Here is a 23,738-nt window from a genome sequence, read left to right on the forward strand (position 1 = left end):
TCGGTAAGATAATGTTTAAAACAGGTGATTTATAACTGCATGGAATGAAAAATGAAAAATTAGCTATACTAATAAATCTTTAAAAATGTTAATACAATTGGTGAATGTTCAGTCTACACCTACTATATTTAAATTGTACTTCAGGTCTTTTAGCTCTGCAACATTTACTAGTTTTATGTGGATTTCAATAGGTAGCATAATGAAGTTACATCCTGAACTGGTGTGACACTGTCACCAATAGAACTTCATTTACTTTCAGTGATAATAAAATACACATGCTCTCCAGCTGAAGTTGTCTGATTGCAAAAGGCTCGTGTTCTAACAAATCACTTGTTATCTGAATTATGTATGATAATGATCCTATCAGATCTAAATTAAGGTTGTAATTCTCAGAAGGATGCAGAGTCTATGTAACCAAACCACACGTTCAGCTTTTCAGCAGACAGAAGTAAAGTAATGACTGCCAGCCTGAACAGTGAGGATTCATTCACGTTCACAGCCAAAAGAGCAGTGCAGAAGCAAGAACATTAGCCACAAGCTATTGAATTCTGTTCCATTATCCCAGTGCTGTTTCCAAAGGCCATTACTCCCTTGCTCTCCTGTTTCTGGAACGTGGGTTTCTACAGAACATGCATATTTTCTGTACTGCTCCTCCTCCTCTTATTCTCTTCATTAGTCCTGGTCTTGTTACGTGGCAATATAAATACCAGCGCTCAGCTGTTATATGTAGCTCTGTCCTTCAGTAGTTATGAAATCTGTACTTTGGGGGTTAGCCCATGCCCACATATTTTTCAACAATTGGAAAATAAACCTTATTTTTAATACTTCAAGCTTACAATTGCTAACATTTCCAATTTGGATAACCCCATAAAATTTAGGTAGGGAATGCGTGGAAGAGAAATCACATACTTTCTGGTGGGCTGCAAATACATGTGGAGGGGGAGTAAGATTCTGCAATATATGGGTCTATGCATATGAACATGTATGTACATATGTGTACATACATATATAGATTACACATTTCCTGAGATTGAGGAATGTAAACAGACCATAAGCAGGACAGAGGATTGTTCCAACACTTCTACAGCTTCTAAAACACAACAGGGTCTAGCCTTTGGCTTGGTCACCCAGACTCTATAGAAACAGCAGCAACAGTAAGTCTCACACTATCACGAAAAAATTTGCAATATTTGTGAAGAAAACTCTTAGACTTTCAAAGACAATGATTTCTTAAAAATAAACCACTTACTGTTTTAAACAACTTCCTAGAATTTTGTTAAACAGTTTTGTAGTAGCTAGACACAGCGCGCTCTCAAAATCTACTGCACTATTCAAGCCTGCATTCAAATTTGCTTACCTAATCACACTTCTACTGACTATCATGTAATTTAAATTTTCATTTGACTGAAGTTCAAGTGTGGAAAATTGAGGTTAGAAAGAACATTTATGACCTCAGGAATTTACAAAAAAATTGAATGAGTCAACATTAAATTTAGACTGCAAAGTGGCTGTGATCTAAATAATATGGAGACTTGGAAAAGAACTGCCATATGAATCAGTTGGTTTCTTGTCTACTGCTCCCTAATCAGAAGTTTTCGAAAAGTGTCTCTACATGATACATTCAAGATGTACTACTACAATATTTTTCTCTTCTTTTCCTCCCAGCTATGGCCCCTTCTTGTCTTTGTCCTCTCTCCCTCTCCCAGCTCTTCATTCCAGTCTGTGATTCAGTCTTCTAGTACTAGCCACGCAAGGATGTCTTCATGCGATAACACTGACCCCTGAGCGTGCCTCAGTCCCCCTTCCAATGCTGTTACAATATACCGTGCAGCAGAACTGCTTAGCTTAATTTAATCAGTCCAATTTGCCATCCTGGCTAGCAGGTCTCATCCCTATGCTACTTTCTCTCTTGTGCTGGAAAACGGATGGGAGAAGTGATCCAGCTGAAAAATACCTAATTCTGATCCCTTCCTCAAATCTTCCCACCTCCCACATCCCCAGTGTGCTGGGACAGAAGAGGGGACCACATGGTGACCTCTGCAAGCCACAGATCCCACCCTGCCACCAGAAGAAATCAAATCAAGCCATAACCTTGTCTGTGGAGTTAAGTCCAGCAAGACCCACAGAATTAAGAGACAAAGACTCTCGAAGACTTCCAGGTCTTGACTCCAACAGCCCTACCAGTCCATAATCTTTTTTTCCCTCATCAATGGCAAAGGACAGAAGTAGTGTTTCTCTGAGCTGAGTGGTTAAGTTTTGCCTGTTTTTTTCTGGACAAGCATTTAACGCAGGCTTTATCGTCACTTGAGTGGTGATAACAGAGCAGACCGTAGAGTCTTTTCACCTTCAGGATATCATCTAGGGAAATCGTCATACGAAGTAAACTTGAAAAAAACGAGCATATTTCTACGCAAACTGCCAGTTCTCTTCTGCATAGCACTACGAAACTAAACTTACACTGACTCATAAATAATACAGTCTGATACTGCAGGCTGTTCACTGTTTTCTTCCCCTTGAACAGGAAACAAAATGTCAATTTTTCCTATTATTACTCTCCATATTTGAACATGAGAGATTTAATCTTTTATTCAGCTTTCAAATCTGCTATTCACTCGCTTGTGGGACAAAAGAGATTTTCTTTTTTTAAAAATAGGAGCATTCAGTTCTTTAGACCTCTTATGATGAGAGTTTGATTTTTCTCTGTTACCTCTGAATACTGAGCTTTCTACCTCAGGAGAACCTTCTGAAAGTACAGTTTTAGTAGAAACAGCTGTACAATCCACGTAATTCTTTTTATGGACAAACACATTAAGCTTCACATAAATAATGTAAAATTAAAACAAAGGAGAAAAAGAGCTACAATAAAAGGGTGGAAGGAGTGGTACTGGTTTCTGAGTGCCACAGAGAGCTTATGACACTTCCCCTCAGATATTCAGCCTTACACAAAACCAAACCTCAAAAAAAAGAGTATGGAAGACAATGCGTAAAAGCGAGGAATGTATTTTTATTTCTTTTTAGCTTTTATACTTCAATTTAAACCCTCACCCCAACCTATGAAAAGGGACAGAACATGGTTCACTGCTAACATGACAAATACTCATCTAAAAGTCAACAATTTCCCATGAAAGGTTCTGCGATCCTACCCACAATTACCGCATAAAATGAAATCCTAGCAGTCTAAAAAATCCCACGAGTTCAACCATATTTTAAAAATTTAGATGATTAAACACTGCAAAGCACCTTTTTTTTTTTTAAAGAGCAAAATATATCAAAGGATCTATCTGTCTAGCATTTGGACAAGGCTATTACAATTTGTCATTACTGCAGTGTAAAGAGAGCATGAGCTCTGATGTCATTCTACTTACCATCATACTCTGGAAAATAATCAACTAGATGGGAGTACATAATTTTCTCCTCTAAGAGATCTTTTTTATTTAAGAACAGAATGACTGAAGAGTTCTGGAACCATGGATATGTGATAATTGTCCTAAAGAGTGCTTTGCTTTCTTCCATTCGATTCTGGAACAAAAAAGAGAGTGGAATTTTGGTGGTCATGAAAATAATTTAAAAAATTTTTTTGAAATAAATTCATGCAATTTCACTTTATTTGGTAAACGGATCCATTGCATGTTTTGCACTTTCCTACCAATACGTAAGGTTCAAGTAATTAAATTACAATTAATAAGTAAGCAGTTAATTAAATATGCAGGCATTTCCCTTTTGCAAATTCAACTGCTCAAGTGTAAGTATTCTTTAAAACACAGGTCATGAACATGAAAGCTGTAACGGGTACATTTGTAAAGTCTGAGTATGCACAGTTATGACCAGCCAACAAACTGGGGGGTATTGAAATGCATGTGATTCATGGTAGGGACAAGTATACCACAACAAGACATAATAACCAGTTCAAGGTTTAAGAACTTTATTTATTTTATAGGCCTTTTCCAAACTTTAAATTCAGAGTTAGATAATTCTTAGAAATAGATCAGCTTTGAAATAGTTGCAAGTAAATTTGGAACCTGAGAACATTTCATCAACACCAAAGGCTTATGACAATAAATCTTAAAAATCTGTACATTGCTAAATTTGTTTCTAACATCATTGGGTTAGTCTTTTCTTTAATTGCTTAACTGCTCCTGAAAACTACTTTGCATTATAGCTGAAATGTAAGTGAAGCCTACAGTTCTATTTGTAACACTTTTCTGTCACTGTAAAATTATGTTATGATTTGATACAGTTCTTCAGAACTGTTAGAGTGACATGATGTGGTTAATACAGTCAGAACAAATTGAGTTCAAAACAAGGGAATTAACTTACTCTTTTTATTATTATTTTTATTTAAAGCTGCAGCCCCCTGAAAAAAACTGTTTCACCACCAAACAGGGCTCCAAAGAACCAAACAGCAAGGAGGTGAATCCTGCAGATTCTGCTGTTGCTGAGCTATACAACAATCTGTCAGATAACTCCGACAGTTTTGCAATAAATGTATCTTTACTTGCATTAATTTGCATTTTAAAGAGACCAACATAAGCAGGAAGAATAGGAACTTAAAAAAAACCTAACACCAAATACCCAAAAAACAAACCCTAAAAAATTTCCATTTTTTAGAAGTTGATGGCTTGGTCTCTTATGTCACCACAGAATCTTCAAGCAATTTATAAAACTATACCGCATGGTGGAGTGGTGGGTGAAAATAAATAGCTGAATTTATAGATTGAGAAACTCATTCAGAGGAGTAAAACCTTTGCTTTCTTGCAGTCAGCTCTTACGACTCGCATTGATTTCAATGGTGCCAGGATTTCATTCAGAAAGGAGAAAAACTGAAATATCAACAGAGCTGAGCATAAAACTTAAGTCCTTAGACTAACTGTTGATCAGACCATGTTTTCTTCTCAACATTCTATATAGACTTCTTCTCTAAACAAGGCCTTACAGAAAGGCAACGGGAATTACACAGGTTAGTTTTCACTTTTATAGTTGATGAAACAGAGAAGGCAATGTAAATTTACAAACTACTGTTTAAATTACAAATATTTACCTAAACTCATTAACACTTGGTATCTTCTAATGTGACACTCAAAAGGTGAAACAGTGTCATGACTCAATAAGCAGTGTTCTTTCACAGTAAATTTATAAGCTATTGATAACTTCTCAGTAAGAAAAGTGCACAGAAAACACAAAGAAATTACTTCTCTAGAGTAAGTGTTCCTGCTTTTCACAAAAACCCTTCAATATTTTCATATATAAAGCTGATTTTTTTCCATAGATGTAACACACAATTGCAAAGGCAAAATAAGTAAATCGGTTTGGATCAATTTATGACCCTTCCTCCCGGAAAGTTCAAGAAAATTGTGTTTTGCAAACACTGTTATTAGACCCAGAGCACATTTTCACTTTCTGTTTGAAAGGGATGCCAAACAAGATGAAGCACAAAAAGCATACAGACTAAAGGTACATCGGTATCATGCCTAAAACAATTTCTAGCATCCTATCAGCTAAAACATTAACTCTAAGTGCTCAGCACTCTAAGTGCTGCATTTCATAAAAATACTAGGAGACATATACAATAAAGAACAAAATACCATGTCTTCAATGCAAGAAGAGTATGTCTTGTATTTTATATTGGTTGTGAATTCTGTATAATATGAATTGCATTCCACAGAGTCACTTTTTTCCTATCAGAAATTTATAAATGTCTTTCAAGTCCTTTCAGACTTGATTTGAGGCATCTGATTTAAACCTCTCCTTGATGAAATATCTACTAAGGATTCCACTCAACAGACAGATCAGAGATGAAGCAGGTTTCCATGATTTCAAAGACAGTTCAATAAATTCAAAACCAATCTGGGATGCCAAAAAAGGATACTACTAAGAAGGCAGTGTAAAAGATCTGCTTCAGAAAAAATAATGTCATATCAAAAGAAATAATCACAGCCTTGAGAAGTTTACAGAAGTGGTCGATATGTGCAGTCTAACACAACTGAAAGAAACACTCAGCTGCTTTAGAAAAAAAACATAGTTCGGGATGTCAGTAACTGAAGTCAATAAAACACTACCAGATTACCCCAGCCTCATTCACTTCACTGTATTCTTTAGTATAGTCAAAGCTTCATTTCACACAGAAGCCACTTGCCTCCAAAAGTCATCCAGCTAACTGTATTTCCAGGAAGAGCCAGGCTAAATCTGAATCTATTCCTGATTCTGGGAGAATAGGCTTTAAGAAGACAACAGCAGTAGACTGTTGCCCTTTCTAATTTTGTATTAAATTATCCAGTCCTAAACAAAATTAACTGGAAGTCAGAAAATTGTGGGAAATGATAAAAAATACACATTACATTGCCAGAGCCCACTGAAGTAGAATTATTTCCTACAGTACGAGGATCTTGCCCTGTACAGTCATACCAGCTGAGGATATTGGGAAGGTAAGACAGTCGAGTCTTCTGCACCAAATGGTAGCTCTGAGGAACAAGTAACTATCTTGGTATAGGGATTATTTCAGAGTGTACATCACTACAGATCAGCCCTTACCAAACCTCTATCTGCAGAATGAAGCAAACAGCAGGATTTAAGAAATCAGGAAGGCTGCAGACACATTTTCTAAGGAGTTAGCAAAGGACGACAAGCTGTCTAAATCAGTTAAGAAAAAGATCACTCTCCTTAAGATCCAGAATTGACAGGTCTGTGAAATTCCATGATCCTTCTCAAGGAAAAGACCACACAATGCTATGTTGGGCCCTTACAACAGAAGCGTGGAAAAAAGGTATTAGCAGTTACCTTCTCTGAATGCATGCCACATTGCAATGCTCCACAGACAAATATGACTTCACAAAAGACTTATGTAGTAAGATGATACTGCTAGAACTTTAAAAGGACAGATCAGTCAATTCCAAAGATTCAATGCAGATTTAATATAATTCGTATATTTAACAAGTGTCTTGCAAAGCCTCTTAAAGTTATTAAGAAAATTCCTTTTCAGTTCATTGCATGACGTACATAACATTATATATATATTAATAAATGACTGCTATGGTCAATGCCATTTCACTGGAAGAAAACCTTGATCTTAGATGCAACGATGCAATGATGGAATTGTCCATGAGCTTGTGTGTTTTCTCTCATTGTATCAGCTGGTCTAATAAAATTATTGCCTCTTCCTACACATCGTCCTTATTTTAGCATTTGTATTGTCCATGGGGATCCTCTGAATGAAAAATGTCAGTTGTATCTGACAGCATCATAAATTACAGGGCTGTTATTGCAGTCATGTGTCATATTAACATCATAGTTTTGACATCTAAAGATCAAACCAAGGAAATCCAAAATCCACAGTCGAATGTTAACTCTGGGTTTTGTTTTTTTTTCCCAGTTCTTTTGTAACTTTATTATCCATAGACCTAATAATAATATCATAGTTGAAAACTCAAGGGGACTTCGAGGAGGGAAAAAACCCGAGTAAATAGACAACCTGTCTTCACACTCAGGTTGGGGTTTTTTACTATTTTTTTCTGCCTCTTTTTAGTGCCACAAACTGCACTTATAGTATGGACAATACTATCAGAGTGTAAGAAAACAAAGTACTTAACATGCCCTAAAGAGAAGACACTATATATTGGCCATAGCTGTATCTTCTCTTGGTGTGTAGTTGTAACATAACAAAACCTAAAGGGTCTACCTCTTCTGTTCCCTCCCTATAACTCCCACCTTCAGGTGCGTGGTTTTTCCGTAACTGAGCCATTCCTTAGCAAGTAAATAAAAATGCTTACCAGTTGCCTGAATTACGGGTAATCTCACTGGCTTTTTCCCTTTCCCTATCCTTAAGAGGAAGGTAGGCAGGATCTCATTAAATACATACTAAACTCTCAGCGCTTTTTAAAAACTGTCCCAAAAGCCACCACTGTAAACTTGAAATTAATATGTATCATTATGAAAAACAATTACCCTCTGGCTTCTCCTTTTGAAACTATTCCACATATTGAATCAAACCATTTGGTTTTCATAGTTTCTGTTTCAACAGAGAAGAGTCAGAAAGTTTAAAAGGTGGCAAAGGCACAACAAAAGAAGCAGAGAGGTGAAATGTTATAGCTTCAATACTAATGGAAAGTGATGGACTTCCTAGGAAAATATTGCAATCTGTATTCTGAATTTAAGGACTGTTGTTGTTAAACTTGCCACTCAGAACTCAGCACAGTTGTAATGAAGAGCAAGTGCAGTCAACTTATGTGGGGGTAGCTGATAAATATCCAACACAAGTTCTGAAGATGAACATTAAAAGAAGACTTTAATTTCTTATGTTATTAACATGTAAAGAAGCTGAATTCAGCAATTCTAACTATAAATATGCATATACATCTGCAAAGCTACTCCTTTGCTTACCATTAGGCTTAAGTCAAGATCTTGCTGTCAGACGCTCTGTTAGGAAAGGAGTAGGAAAGTATCGTCATATGCTCTTCCATTTCCAAGTAGCTCTTCCCAAGAGGCAACCTTCTACATTCTCTGCACTAAGACATTGGGACGCTTATATTTCCAGAAGAATTTTGCCTTTATTTCACCAGAAATGACTCATTATAAAATGAGAAACAGTAATTTACAGTTTAATTCCAAAATCAGGCTCTTCATATAATAATACTGCTCCTACCCAATACACATTCAGGGTCTGGCTACCTGGATGGCTTCTGAGTAAGGGCTGGGTAAGCAGATAAAGCAATTTAGGTACTGCAGATAAACCTAGGCAATCTAGGTATTGCAGATAAAGCAATATAGGTCCTGAGTTCACCATTACAGATTAAACATTCTAACATGGCTTTGCTATTTTGTTTTAGAATGATTCAAGGATTAACCAAAAAATATGAAGCAATTCATTTTTTGACTAATCAAACTCTGCTTAACCTTCTGCGGTCTTTCATCTCTCTGTTTATCCAATGTCTAAGAGCAAATCAGCTTTCATGTATGTCATGGCAGATAAAACTATTTTTGTTCCAGAAGTAATTTCTCCAACAATACTGCTTATTATTCTCTAAAATTTCTTCTAAGCAGGTTTTCTGTTGCTAATGACAGCTCGTACCATTGCATGATCACCATTTTCCTTTATTAAACATATATGCAACATTACTGCCATAATATTTTTAATCAGTTTAATTAAAGAATGTTTGACAAGACAGAATTGTTGAATTACTCTCTGTTCTGAAAAAAACCCCACTTCTCATTAACAGGATGCACTTCTTTTTATGTAAGAAACAGTTTCATGTTGCAGTATTTTACTGGAAATAGGGATAGGATTACAAGGAGTATAGAAAAAGGCCAGCCAGCACTGGGGATCTGACCTTCTGTCAGATGCAATGCAAAGGAAGCCTTGCCAAACCAAGCAAGACAGTGTGGCTCTTCGAAAAGCGGATGGGAACAGTGGGGAGCAGGCAGTATTTAGTAGTTTGTTCAAGTACTAGATCTGATTTTATGAGCCAGCTCTACCTCATCAAATTGCTTCCAGAAAAATCTTATTTCAGCTTCAATGGAAAATGCTGCAGAAAGAAACGTGTGAATAACTAATGTACAGAAATGTGCAGCTGGAGCTGGCTCAAGGCTTTCTCAATAGCTGAGAGCCATTCTCAGCAGTGATGCCAACCTTCACAGCAAGCCCCCTCTGACAGCAGCAGCAGCTCGTCATGGCTTCCCTGGCTTTGCAGGCAGCTGGCACAAGGAAAATGAGCAGCGGGATCACTGTTTTCACCATCCCCCAAGATCTGCTGGGCTGGGCAACTTCCCTGCTCTGTTTATGTCTGCAGCCAGTCCCGAATTGCATAAACACATATTGATATTGCCAGCCATTACTCCATTTTTCTCATTATGATATACAGATGCCAGCATAAAATTCTCCTGTCCTCCACACAACCTGACACAGTCACCAGTCCAATGTAAAAGTAACATCATGAAACACAGAATAAAAAATACAGCAGACAAACTCCACAAGTGAATAGAAATTTGTTAACTGTAAGCAGATCATATAATCTTGGACAAGATTTTTCCAATTTCTTATTAAACACCAAGAAAACACACTGTACTTATTCATGGATCATCGGACTGTCCAGTTTTATGACTAGAAACATGTTTTTATGAAACATAAATAAAAATAAAATGAAATTTCTTTCTACCATGTACCTCTTACTGTATAAAAGATTTTACGCTGGTAATTTTTTGTATGATGATTAAACATTAACACAAATATAACTAGACATACAAACCATGTTTTTTCACATTTTTATCCAAATGCAAACTCTTACTCTTCCTTGGGTTTTGATACATTAAAAAAGAGTATACTTCCTTCCACTTTTTTTTTTTTAATCCTATACTTTCAGGTTTCATGTTAAAATGATGGATTTCTAGTTTGGATTTACATATTGAAATTCTCTTTGCTATCTGTTGCTCTGGAAAAATACACAATTACTCCTGCAATTACAGAAATAATAGAATTGGCATAATTTATAAGCACTTGTCACTAAGAAGTCAAATCCTGAAAAATACCTGAAAAGCGCTAAAATAGCATTTAAAAGCTGTATGAGCCGGTACCCAGTGAAGAGAAAGCAGCACTTCCCAGCTAACAAACATAGGGCTTTGACAGAAAAGACCAAGTACAATATTAATCTGAAACAATATAGAAGCAGTAGTGGAGTTTCACCCATTACTGTCTTTATGATTGTCTAGAGTGGCATCTAGTGGGCATACTCTAACTTACATACTGAATGGAAAACGTGGTAATTAATTTTTGTCTTAAAAATTTTTAGTAATTTAAATAGTGTCTGTTAACAAAATTAGGATTTCACAACTTTTGAGGAACTGAATTTTGTTGAAATGATGAGAGAGAAGGTGCCGAGGAGCTAAACAAGATGCATTTTTCAGTCAACAACTTGCACTGTGTACATAACTACATTTAGGCTGGTAACAAACGTTTATTTGAGTGAGAGGGCATTCAGAGACAGTAATTGTAGAAGAGGAGGTACTGACGCAAGAGAGCTTTAGAAAAAAAGCAGGGGTTAATATTTTGGAAGTTGTTTAGTATTGTAGTAATGGACTTTATTATTTTACCTGACAAAATCTTGTGCATGTGTATGTTTTTTGTGTGAAAGTCTATATGAATTAGGAACGTCTCCATTCTCCAAATAAGACTTCCAGCAATTATTTAAGTAGAAGCACTGTCTGGCTGCACAGAAAGACCTAAAGTGTATTCCTTGGCTAGAAATTTAATAGAGCTGCTACATGAAATTTGGGAAATAACAGAGGAAATTGCAAAGTGGCAGGTAAGTGCAGAGTCCTCCTCTACGTAAAAAAGTAAATACAGTATCAAAACTGGAAGTGCTTCAGATTTTTGCCACCAGTATGAAGTATAATCTTGGACCTATACTCCTGTAACTAGCCACCTAAGAAAAAACTGCAGTGGTTGTACAAATATTTTGACAAATAACTCAAATGCAGTAGGAGACAACTTCAAACACAGAGATCAGGAATAATTCCTTTATTTTCTTCACTGGTCTTTAATCCTTCTGCAAACTAGCCTGACAAAAAAAGCTGCTAGTAGAGGACTGGGAAGACATCTCTGTAGATAAGAACTATATTTTTAAATCATCTGGGAGAATAATTCTCACCTCTCCAACAACTTAAATTTGCAACACTGCACTCACAAATATATGGCAATTTTATGTACCCAGCAGAGGGACGGATGACCAAATGACAGTTGAAATCCATCAAATCAACATGTTCAACAACCATCAAAGCCCAAAAATACTGTCCAGAAAAAAGTAGTCCAAAAAGTAGTCAAAAAACATGTTCCAAACATTGCTGTCAATTATTTTTTAAACAAAAAAATGGCTGCTAAATTAATTTTGATGAAATAACATGAATGCCAGAATAATCAGTTCTTCACGAATACCTACATGTTTTTGAGAAAAATGGATGAAAATATTTTAAAATTAAATTGTCATTGAAAAATGCCCTTTTCTGGACAGTTTTGACACTGGTTATTGGAAAAAATAAGTGGCAGTCATCTTTGCCAGCAATTGCTGCCAATAGCAACATTTACCAGCAGCATTTCTGGCAGCTTCTGCAAGCGGGTTCACAGTCATTCAACCTCCCATTTCCATTATGAACCACCAACTTTAACAAAAGAGAGAGAGGCTCTGGCTCTTCCTTATGCAAATGCTTCCCAGTACTGATACTTTATATTTGAAAGGTTCTTTATTCACAAACCAAAAAGAAAATACAGATGCATATGTGTGAACAGGTATGAACAGATACAATACATACAGCAACAAGGTCTGGCACAGGTGGTTAATGTGTTATTTTCTCTAGTTTCCAAATAAACAATGAGTTCTGGAGATTTTATTTCCCATGGAAATAACATTGTTAAATAATTATGAAGACCATTTGAGGATTTTAATTCTATCTGGGAGTTCGTATTATCCCTCTGCCCTATGCTCAATTGTTCTGGATCGCTGAATGTTGATGAAAAAACCAGACAACTAAAGTATCATGTTTATTCAAGATGCAGAAAAAGAGAAGTACTCTGATCTCAACATTGTTTTCTTTCAGCCTTCATGCTAAGCCATGTAGGACTAGCCTGTGAATAAGGAACACAAAGCGCTGGAAGAGAAGTGGAAGCATGCCCAGATGTGAACAGCAAGATAGTTCTGATGAAAAATGAAATATGTGCTTCAGATAAGTGACTCCATAAAGAGTGAAAGTATTCTGAACTCTGTGGCCTCATGCCATTTCTTATTTTTGTCCCACATCAAAAGAAAGTGCGACTGGAACACTGTACCAATTTGCCACCAGTTAACATATCACACTGACGAACACTACAGAAGTTCCATCTAAGCTTTGGATACTCATCTATTTTACAGATGTATTTTGTCCAGATTCAAAACATGAGCAGGTATCCTGGCATCTACATGCCTGTATACACACACAAATGAGTTCACACTAAAAATACCTATCCTGGGTTTCATGTAATTATTTTCATGTAATTTTAATACATTGGACTTTAAGTGGAATATTTTTTAACAAACCAAGCAACGTTGATCCTTTCTACTTGGGACAACCTAAGAATAATAAAATTTGCCATCAATCGAAAGAACTGACATCCTTGCACAGTGCCTTTATTCAGTACTTGAAGCACAGAAACATTGCAGTAAACCACCCTACAAAGTTCCTTCAGTTTCAATTTGCAGTTGTGGCTGAGGTACTGAAGCCCTAATTTTCTAAATATCCTGTTTTGCCCTCATACAAGCATTACTTCTGATAAAATCGCAAGACAGGTCTTCAGTGTAAATCAAGTACTGTGAAGGTACACATTAATTCAGATATCCACCATCAAATAAAGTAGGGTTCTTCAGGATTTTAAAGAAGCTATAGAAAAACCTTATGGCATGACCACAAAGATGCTCCCCAAAGAAACAAACAAAAAAATTTTTCACTTGTCAAACTATGATTTTTCTACTTAGAATCACAGAAAAATTTATGTTGGAAAGGACCTGTGGAAGTCATCTGGTCCAACTCCTTGCTCCCAGCAGGACTAACTTTGTCATTAGATCAGGTTGCTCATGGCCGTGTCCAGTCAAGCTTTGAACATCTGTCTCCAGGATGGAGATCCTACCCCTCTAAGCAACCAGTTTTACTTCACTCACTCATATGCAGCTATGATAGAGTTCATAGATTATCTATGAACACCAAGCTAAACGCAGTTGTACTGAGGGCCACTGTATTTACAGACTATAAAGTCACTAGACAGTTTTAATGATCCCCTGGTGGTAATGTTTTAGACAAAGCATTTTTAAGAACAATTTTCTTCCCAGATTATTTAGCTCCACACTGCTTCCAAAAGGGACTCCACCAGTCTCGTCCCTTTTTCCTTCCATCTCTCCTATTCCACTTGTCTGAGTACACCTTTGGATTCCTGCAAGACTTGTTCAATGGCTTTTGGAAATTTTGCTTGAGTCACTTCCAGATCTACTGGTTCTGTCCACATTTCAAAATAAAAATGTTATGCTTTCCTACTTCTAGTGCCATGCAAATGTCTGCTGCTGGTAAACGAACCTGCTATTCTACATTTCAGAAACCTAGAAGACTTGATGGGGGATCACAGCTGTACTTTGCTCCTAAGTAACAGCCACTGCTTTCAAAGTTTATAAACTCAGGATAAATCTGTAAGACAACGGGATGCTGAACACAGAATGAGAGAGCATCAAGTCATAGCAGCAGAGTTCTCAACAGTGCAAGCAGCAGCCTTCACACAACTCTGGCTGCTATACCACTGTACATTACGCAGCAGCAATGGAACAGGTTTAGGCAAGTTTCTGGGGAACTCCTTCTGTCCAGAATGACGAGCATGGTAACACATGCAAAAGTATTTGTTGGAATATTTTTTAAATGACTGATCAAGTCTGGGACAAAAAAGATTCAATCTGGTTATCATATCAGGTTAGATGATGCAGGTCATTAAAGCAGACAAACCATTTGGGTCCATGTGGTAGGGAAGTGAAAGCCAGTGGACAGATGAACACAGGCCAAAAGCGAGAAGCTGGGAAAATTATCTTTGTGGCATCATTTTTGTGGATGTCTGTTGAGCAATATGGCATTAGTCAAGATCACAGAAGACAGATCCTAGATAATAGTTTAACATGTGTGAAAGGAGAACACACAGGAAGTAATGGCAATATTAGACATAGCTTGAAGGCGTTTGTCTAGGATTTCTTAAGCCAAGGAATCAATTTTGCTATTATTTTGAAAACTCAGAATTCTTAAGCCATTCTAGCCTGCTTCATACATTACAAACATTTTCAGCAAGAACTGCAATCTGGGATCAAACCTGTAAATACATGAATTATAAGGAGGTGGTACTTTCTATAAAACTTTAATGCAAATCGGATGACAACTCTTGATTATTAAAGGGAAGGGAAGGAAATACTGGTTTAAGAGAAATTCAGTTACACGTTATTATGTTAAAACTAACAATTTTGGCTGCAGCTAAATCAAATAATTTATTAAGACATAGTACAAGCTTTCTAAAAAAAAGCTTTAAAAAAACCAAACAAAAGCTTAAAAAAAAAAGCTTTAAAACAAAAGCTTTTTTAAAAAAGAGCAGTACTCTGCTTGACAAAAATCTCCTCCTTTTCTGATTAAAAAGAACCAATAACGGTTCTTAATAAACCTCTTAAAAGGGCTGCAAATTACCTGTCTGGATAGGATAGATAAATGAATTAGACCTTAACAGTTCTATTTGATTCATTATTCAAGGTCAGTGAAAACCCAGCAAATAAATCACCTGTGAAATACAAGTTTTTGAAGTTATATTAATGTTACTATTTTAACAAAGGAAGAGACCCTTCAATGATTCTTTTATATGTGGTTTCATTCATCAGTGAAAAGAAATTGCTTAACAAGTAAAATAATGAAAACAACATTGTTTTCCTAAGGCATAGAGAAGCATATATAAGATATTTGTATGTATATAAGATACATAGTAAGTATTTATAATGCTGGGCATTAGTGAAATTCCTTACTCAAAAGTCAAAGTGGAAGGAATATTAGTTGTGAATATTAGCAACGTTTATCTCCAATCCTGTTAAAACATCATATTTTACAATTGTATTTCTATTTTTTTTTAAACCAAAATGTATCAGCTCTCACCAAAATAATCTCAACTGGCATCTTCCCCCCAATTTACTTTGTGCAACGGATGTTCAGAATACTCATACTGATTTACTTCTAAAAATTATCTTTTATAAATTAATACTTTATGCTATCCAATGCCTCTGTACCTTTGCAGCCTCTAACGGTACCTCAGGAAAAACAGTATTTGCTTTTTGATAGTTTAGAAAATTTCAAAATTTCACTTGGAGCCTATGACTCCATTAATTTAGCTGAACTGAGGAAATTGTATCCTGTCTTTTCTGTTTTTCCTCTGCGAACACAAAAAAAAGAAAGATCTCTACCCATAAAAAGCCCACATTTTCATAACCGCCATAGACCTATACAAGCTACATGAAATCACATACGCCTTAAGGCTTTTAGTGTGCTAATACGGAAGAAAAATATGTACAAGCATCATTTCCAAGTACTTAACAAGCTCTGGAAAGATAATGAAAACCTCTTTTTTATGAAACCAGATTTTACAGGTATACTGTGATGTCTCTAGTCCTTCCATAACTGCAAGTGGTTACTGGTTCTCTTATAAAGCTGGAACTCATTTTTGCATTTATTGCACTGAGACCATGAAATTTTGTATGTTTAGAAGAGCTACCTGTGATACATATTTAAACGCAGCATATCCTGGAATACGGATTAATACAGTTTATCTAGAAAAAATCCTTTATTTAAGCAAACAAGTTGATTTTAAAAATGGAAAAGTTCTAAACTGTGCTTTTTGATAAAACTGCAAATTTCTCCAGATCTGTTGGTATAATTCAGCGCAAAAGCCTGACCTAAAGGACAAAATACATTATAAATTAATTTACCAGAGAGATGATTCCTTCATTTTTTTATCTCACCTCTAATTCTGTCAGACTTTTCTTTAAAAAGTGAAAAGGTCAAACATCTGATAATTTAACTTATGACATGTTCTCCTTCATCACATCATGTCAGACTGAGCGACAATTTACTTAATGTACATTACTATTAATGTAATTAGTATATTATGTCCCCTGGATCAAATTTTGTCCTCATTTCCACCAACGAATCTAGACAGACTTACTGTTATATTAAGGGCAGAATTTGGAACAGTTAGCTATCTCTCCTTTTACAAGTATTTAAGAAGAGAAAGGCATTTTAAAACTGTACATCATCTGAAATTTTTGAAAGATACGTTTAAATATACTGCCCTTACCAATTCTTCTTGTTTTGCATGTATGCACCAAAATCAGATGCTTAGTTATGTACAATCTAGACACATACTTAAGAGAGATGACGTTGTTTCTGAGTTTGCCTGTTAGAGGAATCATACTTAAAATACAGTTGGGCAGGCATGTGTGCTTTTCTTCAGGATTGAAGCCCCCAACTCTTTAGCTGCAGATCTTTGTCATGGGAGTGCAATTTCATGGATGTATCCTTTAAGAGTCATCCTACACAGGACTCTGGATAACAGGCAATCTGAACACTCGTCTTATTTTCTACGTATGATGTCCCCTTACAGAGTAGTTATAATATATTCCTCAGAACTTTGAATACTTAACTCCGCCAAGGGCGTGAAGACAGAAACAGTTCCCAGCTCAATCCCACATATACCCAGTGAGTAAAAGCCCTTGAGGAAACTAGCAAAGCCTTTCAACTCAGTATAGCCTCATCTGATTTATAATCCAAATGTATTTCTCTTGAATAAGCTAAACAAGGGAAGAAATGGATTTACAACTTAGAGTCTATCAGAAACTACGTTTTGAAATACAAATCAAGAGTCTTAAGGGCTCTAAACCAGTTTCATAATGATGAAGGGTCACATAAACACACATGCACCAAATGGCAAATAATAATTCTTACAGATTTATGTTTACTCATGAAAATGAGATTAATGAAAAAACGTATTAACTAAAAAGAATGCCACAGATATTAAAAAGTATAGTTTTCTTTGTAAAAACATACTACGAGGAAAAAGACTTCAGGCGATAACATGCAGTGGACTAATTAGAAAAAGAAAGTAGGCCATCTCACAAAAATCACACTGTTTAATCAGGCCATGAAAGCAATGTAAAGGGAGTAGCAGAACACTGCAAGTTGTCGAGTCAGACCTTTTAATTTCAATAAGAGGCACACAGATCAAAGTATTAGATTCTATCATAGTATCACACTGATGGCATACATACAAAGAAAGTAGGGCATTTACACACACTTTCTCACTTCTGTGCTAAGATTTTAATACTGTTTCACAATTTAAAGGTTAAGTGCAAAAAAGTATCTCTTGGCTGATTACCAAAGTGTCCAAGTTAAATTACTGTCTTCCCTACTGAGCTTGTCACACCCCAGTGAAGAACAAAAATATTTTTGGAGGGTAATTTTCTTAATTCAAGGTGTCAACTAACACATTTAAAACCTTTCCCATATTTCTGCCACACCCACATTCAGACAAACTATGCTTTGCTTTATGCAGAATAAATAAACCCATTCTTCTCCCATGCATTCTGTGAGTGCAATGTTTGGAGATACAGGGGAGGGAAAAGGAAGGGAAGAAAGCAGTGCTCTGGTATACCAACAAAAGCTAGACAGGCAGGCTACAGGTTGCTGAAAGCCAAAACTAAGCTGCCCAGATGGGTGCTTAGCTCTAAGACAGTCGGGATCCATCCCAGAGCTAGAGTAACACAGGCCTAAGGCTGCTGGAAAGTGCTACTAGGGTATGTATGTATGACTTGAAAACAAAAACTGGTTTGAATTAAAGTTATGAACGTATTTTAAACTGAAAGACAAAAAGGTTCAGAAGTTTTCCACTGTTGTTAATGAGAAACATAAATAGTTTAGCAGCGAGGTTGAAGAGCCATCTGTAAGACAATGAGTTTTACAGCTTTTGCCTCCACAAAGTGTTCTGAAAGTGAAAACTTGAAAAATCGAAACAGCTTTATGAGTAAAGTGATCTTTTTCATAATAGTTGAAAAATAATTACAGGAAAGCTATCACAACTTTAGGCATCACTTCAGTCACTGGAGAGCCCAAAACATAAAGGAAATCTTCAGTCAGGTGTTCTATTCAGTTCACAACTCATGAACCCTTTTAGTTTATGAGAACACAGAGCAAGATTGTATTCTCCAAATGATTCAGCCTAGGAAGATATTGCTCTGTCTTCTACAGTAGGGATGCTCTTAGTCATGATCTGCATACTGAAGTTATCTGACAAACCAGAGCAAGGGTCTGAGCAAGACACCTAACTAGAAGAGATACTCTTAACAGGGAACCAGAGTCTGGTAAACCTCTTGCTATGAGACAGTTCCTAGGAGAACTTCTCCCTGTGAGAAAGACAGTATGAAAACACAGTGATAAATAGCTAACATCAGGAAGCTTGGAAGTTTATTTTGGATAGTTAGAATAGCATTTGAAAATTATCACAAATAATTTTTCTTTATGTGATTTCCAATGTATTTTGTTTTGACTTGTATAATTAAAATGCTTAATACTTCTGTGTTGTCTTTGTGGCTACCAAAGAATAATGCAAGCAGAAAAAGATAGAACCAGACATTTCTGGCTTGGCTTGAAATGAGCCAAGTCTGACTGAGTTCTCTTTTTATCTACATGTGTCTAGCTTCCAAAATTACAAGAGATGAAGTTGGTGCAGATTACATCATCATTTTTGTAAAGTCAGCTTTGGATGGTATAGTTGATTATGTAACTCACGTAACAGTATTTTTCTTTTATGGAAAGACTATAAATGTAAAATCTTTCAGAGCTCTCAGACTTTATTAAAAATGAATCCTGAAGAAAGTTCAGCATACCAACATGAATGTCCAGGGACACCTGTTTTACCTTGTCATGTCAACCATTCCCTTAAACAGTGAAATCAACATGTATGCAGCCATTCAAATGTTTTCTTTTTTTCACCTAACTTTTGTAAGTATATGTTAAATGACTTGCATAGGACAGCGCCAGTGAGTAACTCATAGAAGTTTGATGAATAACTTAAAACAGTCCACAGGAAAGACAAAAAGGTCTAAACATTAAATAACCCCCCTGCTCTGTAAAACTGCATTCAAAATACTGGATACTAGTGTGCTTTGCCCCTCAGCTCACCCACTTTCTTACTTCTGTTATTTTTTGAAACAAAAATACAATATACATCCTATGCTTTAAGTCAAAGGAATGAAGTGTACTACTTTAGGGTCTGTTCTAGCAAAGAATCTATATAAATTTTGTCTTCATTTCCCACCGCCTATTTTTGTGGCTCTGCTACATTAACACTAACTGCACAAATAGCTACACTGATAACATTTCTCTATATTCAACTGTATTCCCCTTCAACACAAACCAGACAGGTTTCTTTGAATCCTCCATGGAGCGGATCAACTTTGCCATATTTAAAGACTGATCCCCTCCCCACCTCTTGATCCCTGTAATGCTTCTCACTCCACTGGATGCAGTTGTGTATGACTGCTGGTAGGTGCATTTGGAAAAACACCTGGGACTGGACAAGTGAAGTTATTTTTTCCTTAAAACTGGTGCTTTTTGCTGATGCTTGCTTACCTCGTTGTCTGACTCCACAAGCACTTGGTCATATTCACTAAGAGCTACTAGGAACATGATAGATGTGACATTTTCAAAGCAATGTATCCATTTTCTTCTTTCTGATCGTTGGCCTCCTACATCCACCATTCTGCAAAATGAACATTCACATCAACTCCATGAATACCTTAACAGATAAACACACAAACACACACACAATGACAAAATTCAAGAATTTAGTTGAAAACACAGTTTGGTTTGTTCTTCTTCATGATTTTTTCCATTGATATTTAATGGAATCTGTTGTAACTAGACAGTTAATCATATTTGCTTTTAAGACTGATGTGTTTTCTGTATTTGCATTATTGTGGGTCTCAAAACCCTCAGATTTCTGAGATACAAAGGTCTCGAGCCATGATTTGACAATGTATGCCTGTGTATTCAGCAGAAACAGATGTGAACGGAATAGACTTCGTGGTCTACCTTTTCTCCCCCAAATTACCAGAGTCAAAATTCTCAACTTGTTAAAGCTGCCCCATTTTAAGAGGACAAATAGAATACAATAAGTACCTACTAAAATTTTTAATAGCTGAAATTAAAACTTGGATTTGCTTGCAGTGCATTCCCAGTTCATCCTGTGTCTCAGTGTAACTAAACACAGGTGCCTAACTTGCAACTGCGATTGCATCGTTATTTTTTAAACAACTGTACTTGCACTCAAGTAGGGTGATTTCTCTCTAAAGGAGAGTAATTTCTCTCTAAAAATCAACTACACAAGTGGTAATTTTGTATTCCATAATTTACATGAATTACAAGGACATGTGATTGTATTTTCAGATTATTATTCATAGTGAAACTTTGATGTATGTTATTGAAAAGACAAATTGCAGGTTTTCTATTAGTAATAACTACCTTCAGAAAAAAGACAAACCTAATTGTCTTTCATCCTTTTGACATCTTTAACATCAGCTCCTTATTATATGTGGACAATTACATGAAAATACAATGACCAAGCTCAAATATTAAAAACATAGAATAATTGCTTTTTATGCACTTTTAACCAATATCCTATAAATGGTATTACTAATGTAAAAGGAAACAAAAGAAACAAAGCAAGTGGGTGTTAAAACTTTTTTTCTACCTGAAAATGACACTTTGTAAGTCGAATGGATATTCAATGATCCCTGTTGTTGGGACTCGAACTCTGAGCACATCTTGCTGAGTTGGCAGATAGGTGGAATCTGCTATGCGGTCCAAATCGTTAAGATAGCTATAGACAGGGAGAAACAACAGGAATGCAAGACAGTGACACCATCATCCCACTAAGGAAAAGAGAAAGGAAGACTTGGGAATGGAAACGGGCTGTGGGGTAGGAAGAAGTACAACAGAAAAAAGAGCATTATCAGCATAAAAGAGGGGACAAAGTATAAAAATGTGCTCCATCCTCCCTTCCTATACACTTTCATAGCTTCATGTGAATTCTACAGAAGGGTAGCATAATTATTCTGGGTTTTTTCATATAAGTTTGCTTGGCTTTCACATGTAAATTCACCAAAGATTCAAAGTTTTCAGTTACATAATTCTAGGCAATTTAGAGACAAATAGTATTATAAAATGTGTGAGAAATATAAAATTGCACAGTTTTATTTGAATATGTAACATATTTCTTGATATTCATTCTGCAGTGTCTACCCAAGATACATGGATAGACAAACATGAATCTCCCAAGGAACAGTGAACTGGTATAGAATAGGTCACTATCAGTTATAAAATGATAGGAGGATAAATGGTACTGTTTGGAGATTAAATAAAAAAAAAAACAAAAAAGGAAAAACCCACCCACTGACAAATTAAAGAAACCTCCGGATCTTGTTATCAAAAGGCAGCACTGATTATTTAGTGGGATCTCTGGCACCTGAAAGTCCTGCATTCACACTGAAACTTCTGATTAAGTTCATAAGCCTGCAGTACATGAAATACACCCCAGTCGGTTAGCAAATAACCTGAAATTGCTATAAAATTGCTTGTAAAGGTTCATTAAGTACAACACAAAACTCTTCTGCTATTGCTTAATGGTGGGTTTCAACCATAAAGCACCAGTGTACTGGAGGTTTTAATTAATTCTCATAAAAGAGATGCTTCAAAAAAGAAGTGTACCAATGTGTGTGTGATAGCCTGTTTGGGTCCAGGAGCTGGACATCACATGAAGTCAGTGCACCAGGCAGCTTGGGCTTTCCCCATGGTAGACATCTGGGAGAAAGACTACTGCAGGAAATTAAGTTCTTGGGCATTTGGTTACTTCCCAGCACATGAATGACCTAGAGTTAGCCACTGAGAATATAAATTAACCTACAGATGCCGTCGTTCATTCTAGGGGGGGAGAGCAATGGTCTTGTAATTTATCAAATGATGATGAAGTATAACTAAGCTCTGAACATGTTCCTTTCCTTGTAGTTATTAGCGAAGGTGCTCTTTTAAAATAAACCCAGAAAAGAATTAATTAGACTTCTTCTAGAGGTTCTGAATGATTTCTTAATGAAATAGTGAGAGCAAGTTATCCTGAACACTGACAGAAACAAAGCAGTTTGATTTCTACCTTACAGCAAAAATACAGAAGAGTTAATTTGTTAAGTCTGGGAGGGAGCCAAAAACATTATCAAATCTCTCTCACTATGATTTTGTTCATGAAAGATTAAGCTGATAGTAAACATTGAATGTGAGAAAGTTACACACAGTTAGAAAGATGTATTGAACCATGTATCTCAGATAATTCAGAAGCTACTACTCTGAATATATTTTCTAGGAACACTGATTAGTTTCTGCCAATAAGAAAAAGGCTTGAGAGTCTGAGCACTTCATCTGCCCTCAAGTGTTCTACACAAAAAGCAAAATGGACAAAAACACCATCAACTTGTTGGGGGGGGGGGGGAAGTGTAAGTGAAAAAATCCATAACCACCACAATAAGAAACTGACAGAGACCCTGAACTAGCTTCTTTTTCCCTCTCACCCACCAAAAAATAGGGTTTGGTTTTGTTTTGTGATTGTGTTTTGGAAGGGTACAAAGAAGCTTTGTGGGTCGTTACATGCTACAGTGGTATTCACAAGAGCAGGAGAACTTTAACTGAATAAATTGGTAGTGGCCAGTTTACACAATCGCCTTGTTGCAATTCCTTTGGCAAGCTTCAGCTGTGGTCTCCAACGTGAACCTGGTTACCGCACCTCTGCACCATCAGCAGAGTGGACATGTTACTAAGGTACGCTGTAATGCACAGCTGGCTGATTTTACAAAGTCAATAATGCAAAGGGATATTATTAAATAGTTAAATTAAATTGTTACTGGAAACCATTAGACGGGCAGATGAGTATTTTTTTTGTCCTAACACAAATCACTGATGTCATTAAGTTCCAGAAGCGTTAATTTATCTTTAAAAAATACTTATCTTTTCCTCATTCAGTTCTGCTCAAGTTCTGCTCATTCAATTACTGAACAGCAACCTTCTCACTCATTTCACCCGTAGCACCTTACAGAGCCCATACAGTCCATAGAAGAATCCTTATGCAT

General features: G+C 36.2%; 1 protein-coding gene across 1 annotated transcript in view; it reads right to left on the reverse strand.

Annotated features, from left to right (window-relative positions):
- GNAQ (guanine nucleotide binding protein (G protein), q polypeptide) overlaps window positions 1-23,738 on the reverse strand; it is a 98,310-nt gene that overhangs the window by 6,014 nt on the left and 68,558 nt on the right. Inside the window, exons 3-5 of the mRNA XM_009328097.1 lie at window positions 21,317-21,445; window positions 20,197-20,326; window positions 3,366-3,519 (exon numbers count right to left, since the gene is read on the reverse strand). Coding sequence (XP_009326372.1) covers window positions 3,366-3,519; window positions 20,197-20,326; window positions 21,317-21,445 — 413 coding nt within the window. The remainder of the gene's footprint in view (window positions 1-3,365; window positions 3,520-20,196; window positions 20,327-21,316; window positions 21,446-23,738) is intronic.

Source organism: Pygoscelis adeliae, unplaced genomic scaffold, assembly GCF_000699105.1.
Source record: "Pygoscelis adeliae isolate BGI_AS28 unplaced genomic scaffold, ASM69910v1 Scaffold45, whole genome shotgun sequence".
In the NCBI taxonomy this organism is placed as follows: Eukaryota; Metazoa; Chordata; class Aves; order Sphenisciformes; family Spheniscidae; genus Pygoscelis; species Pygoscelis adeliae.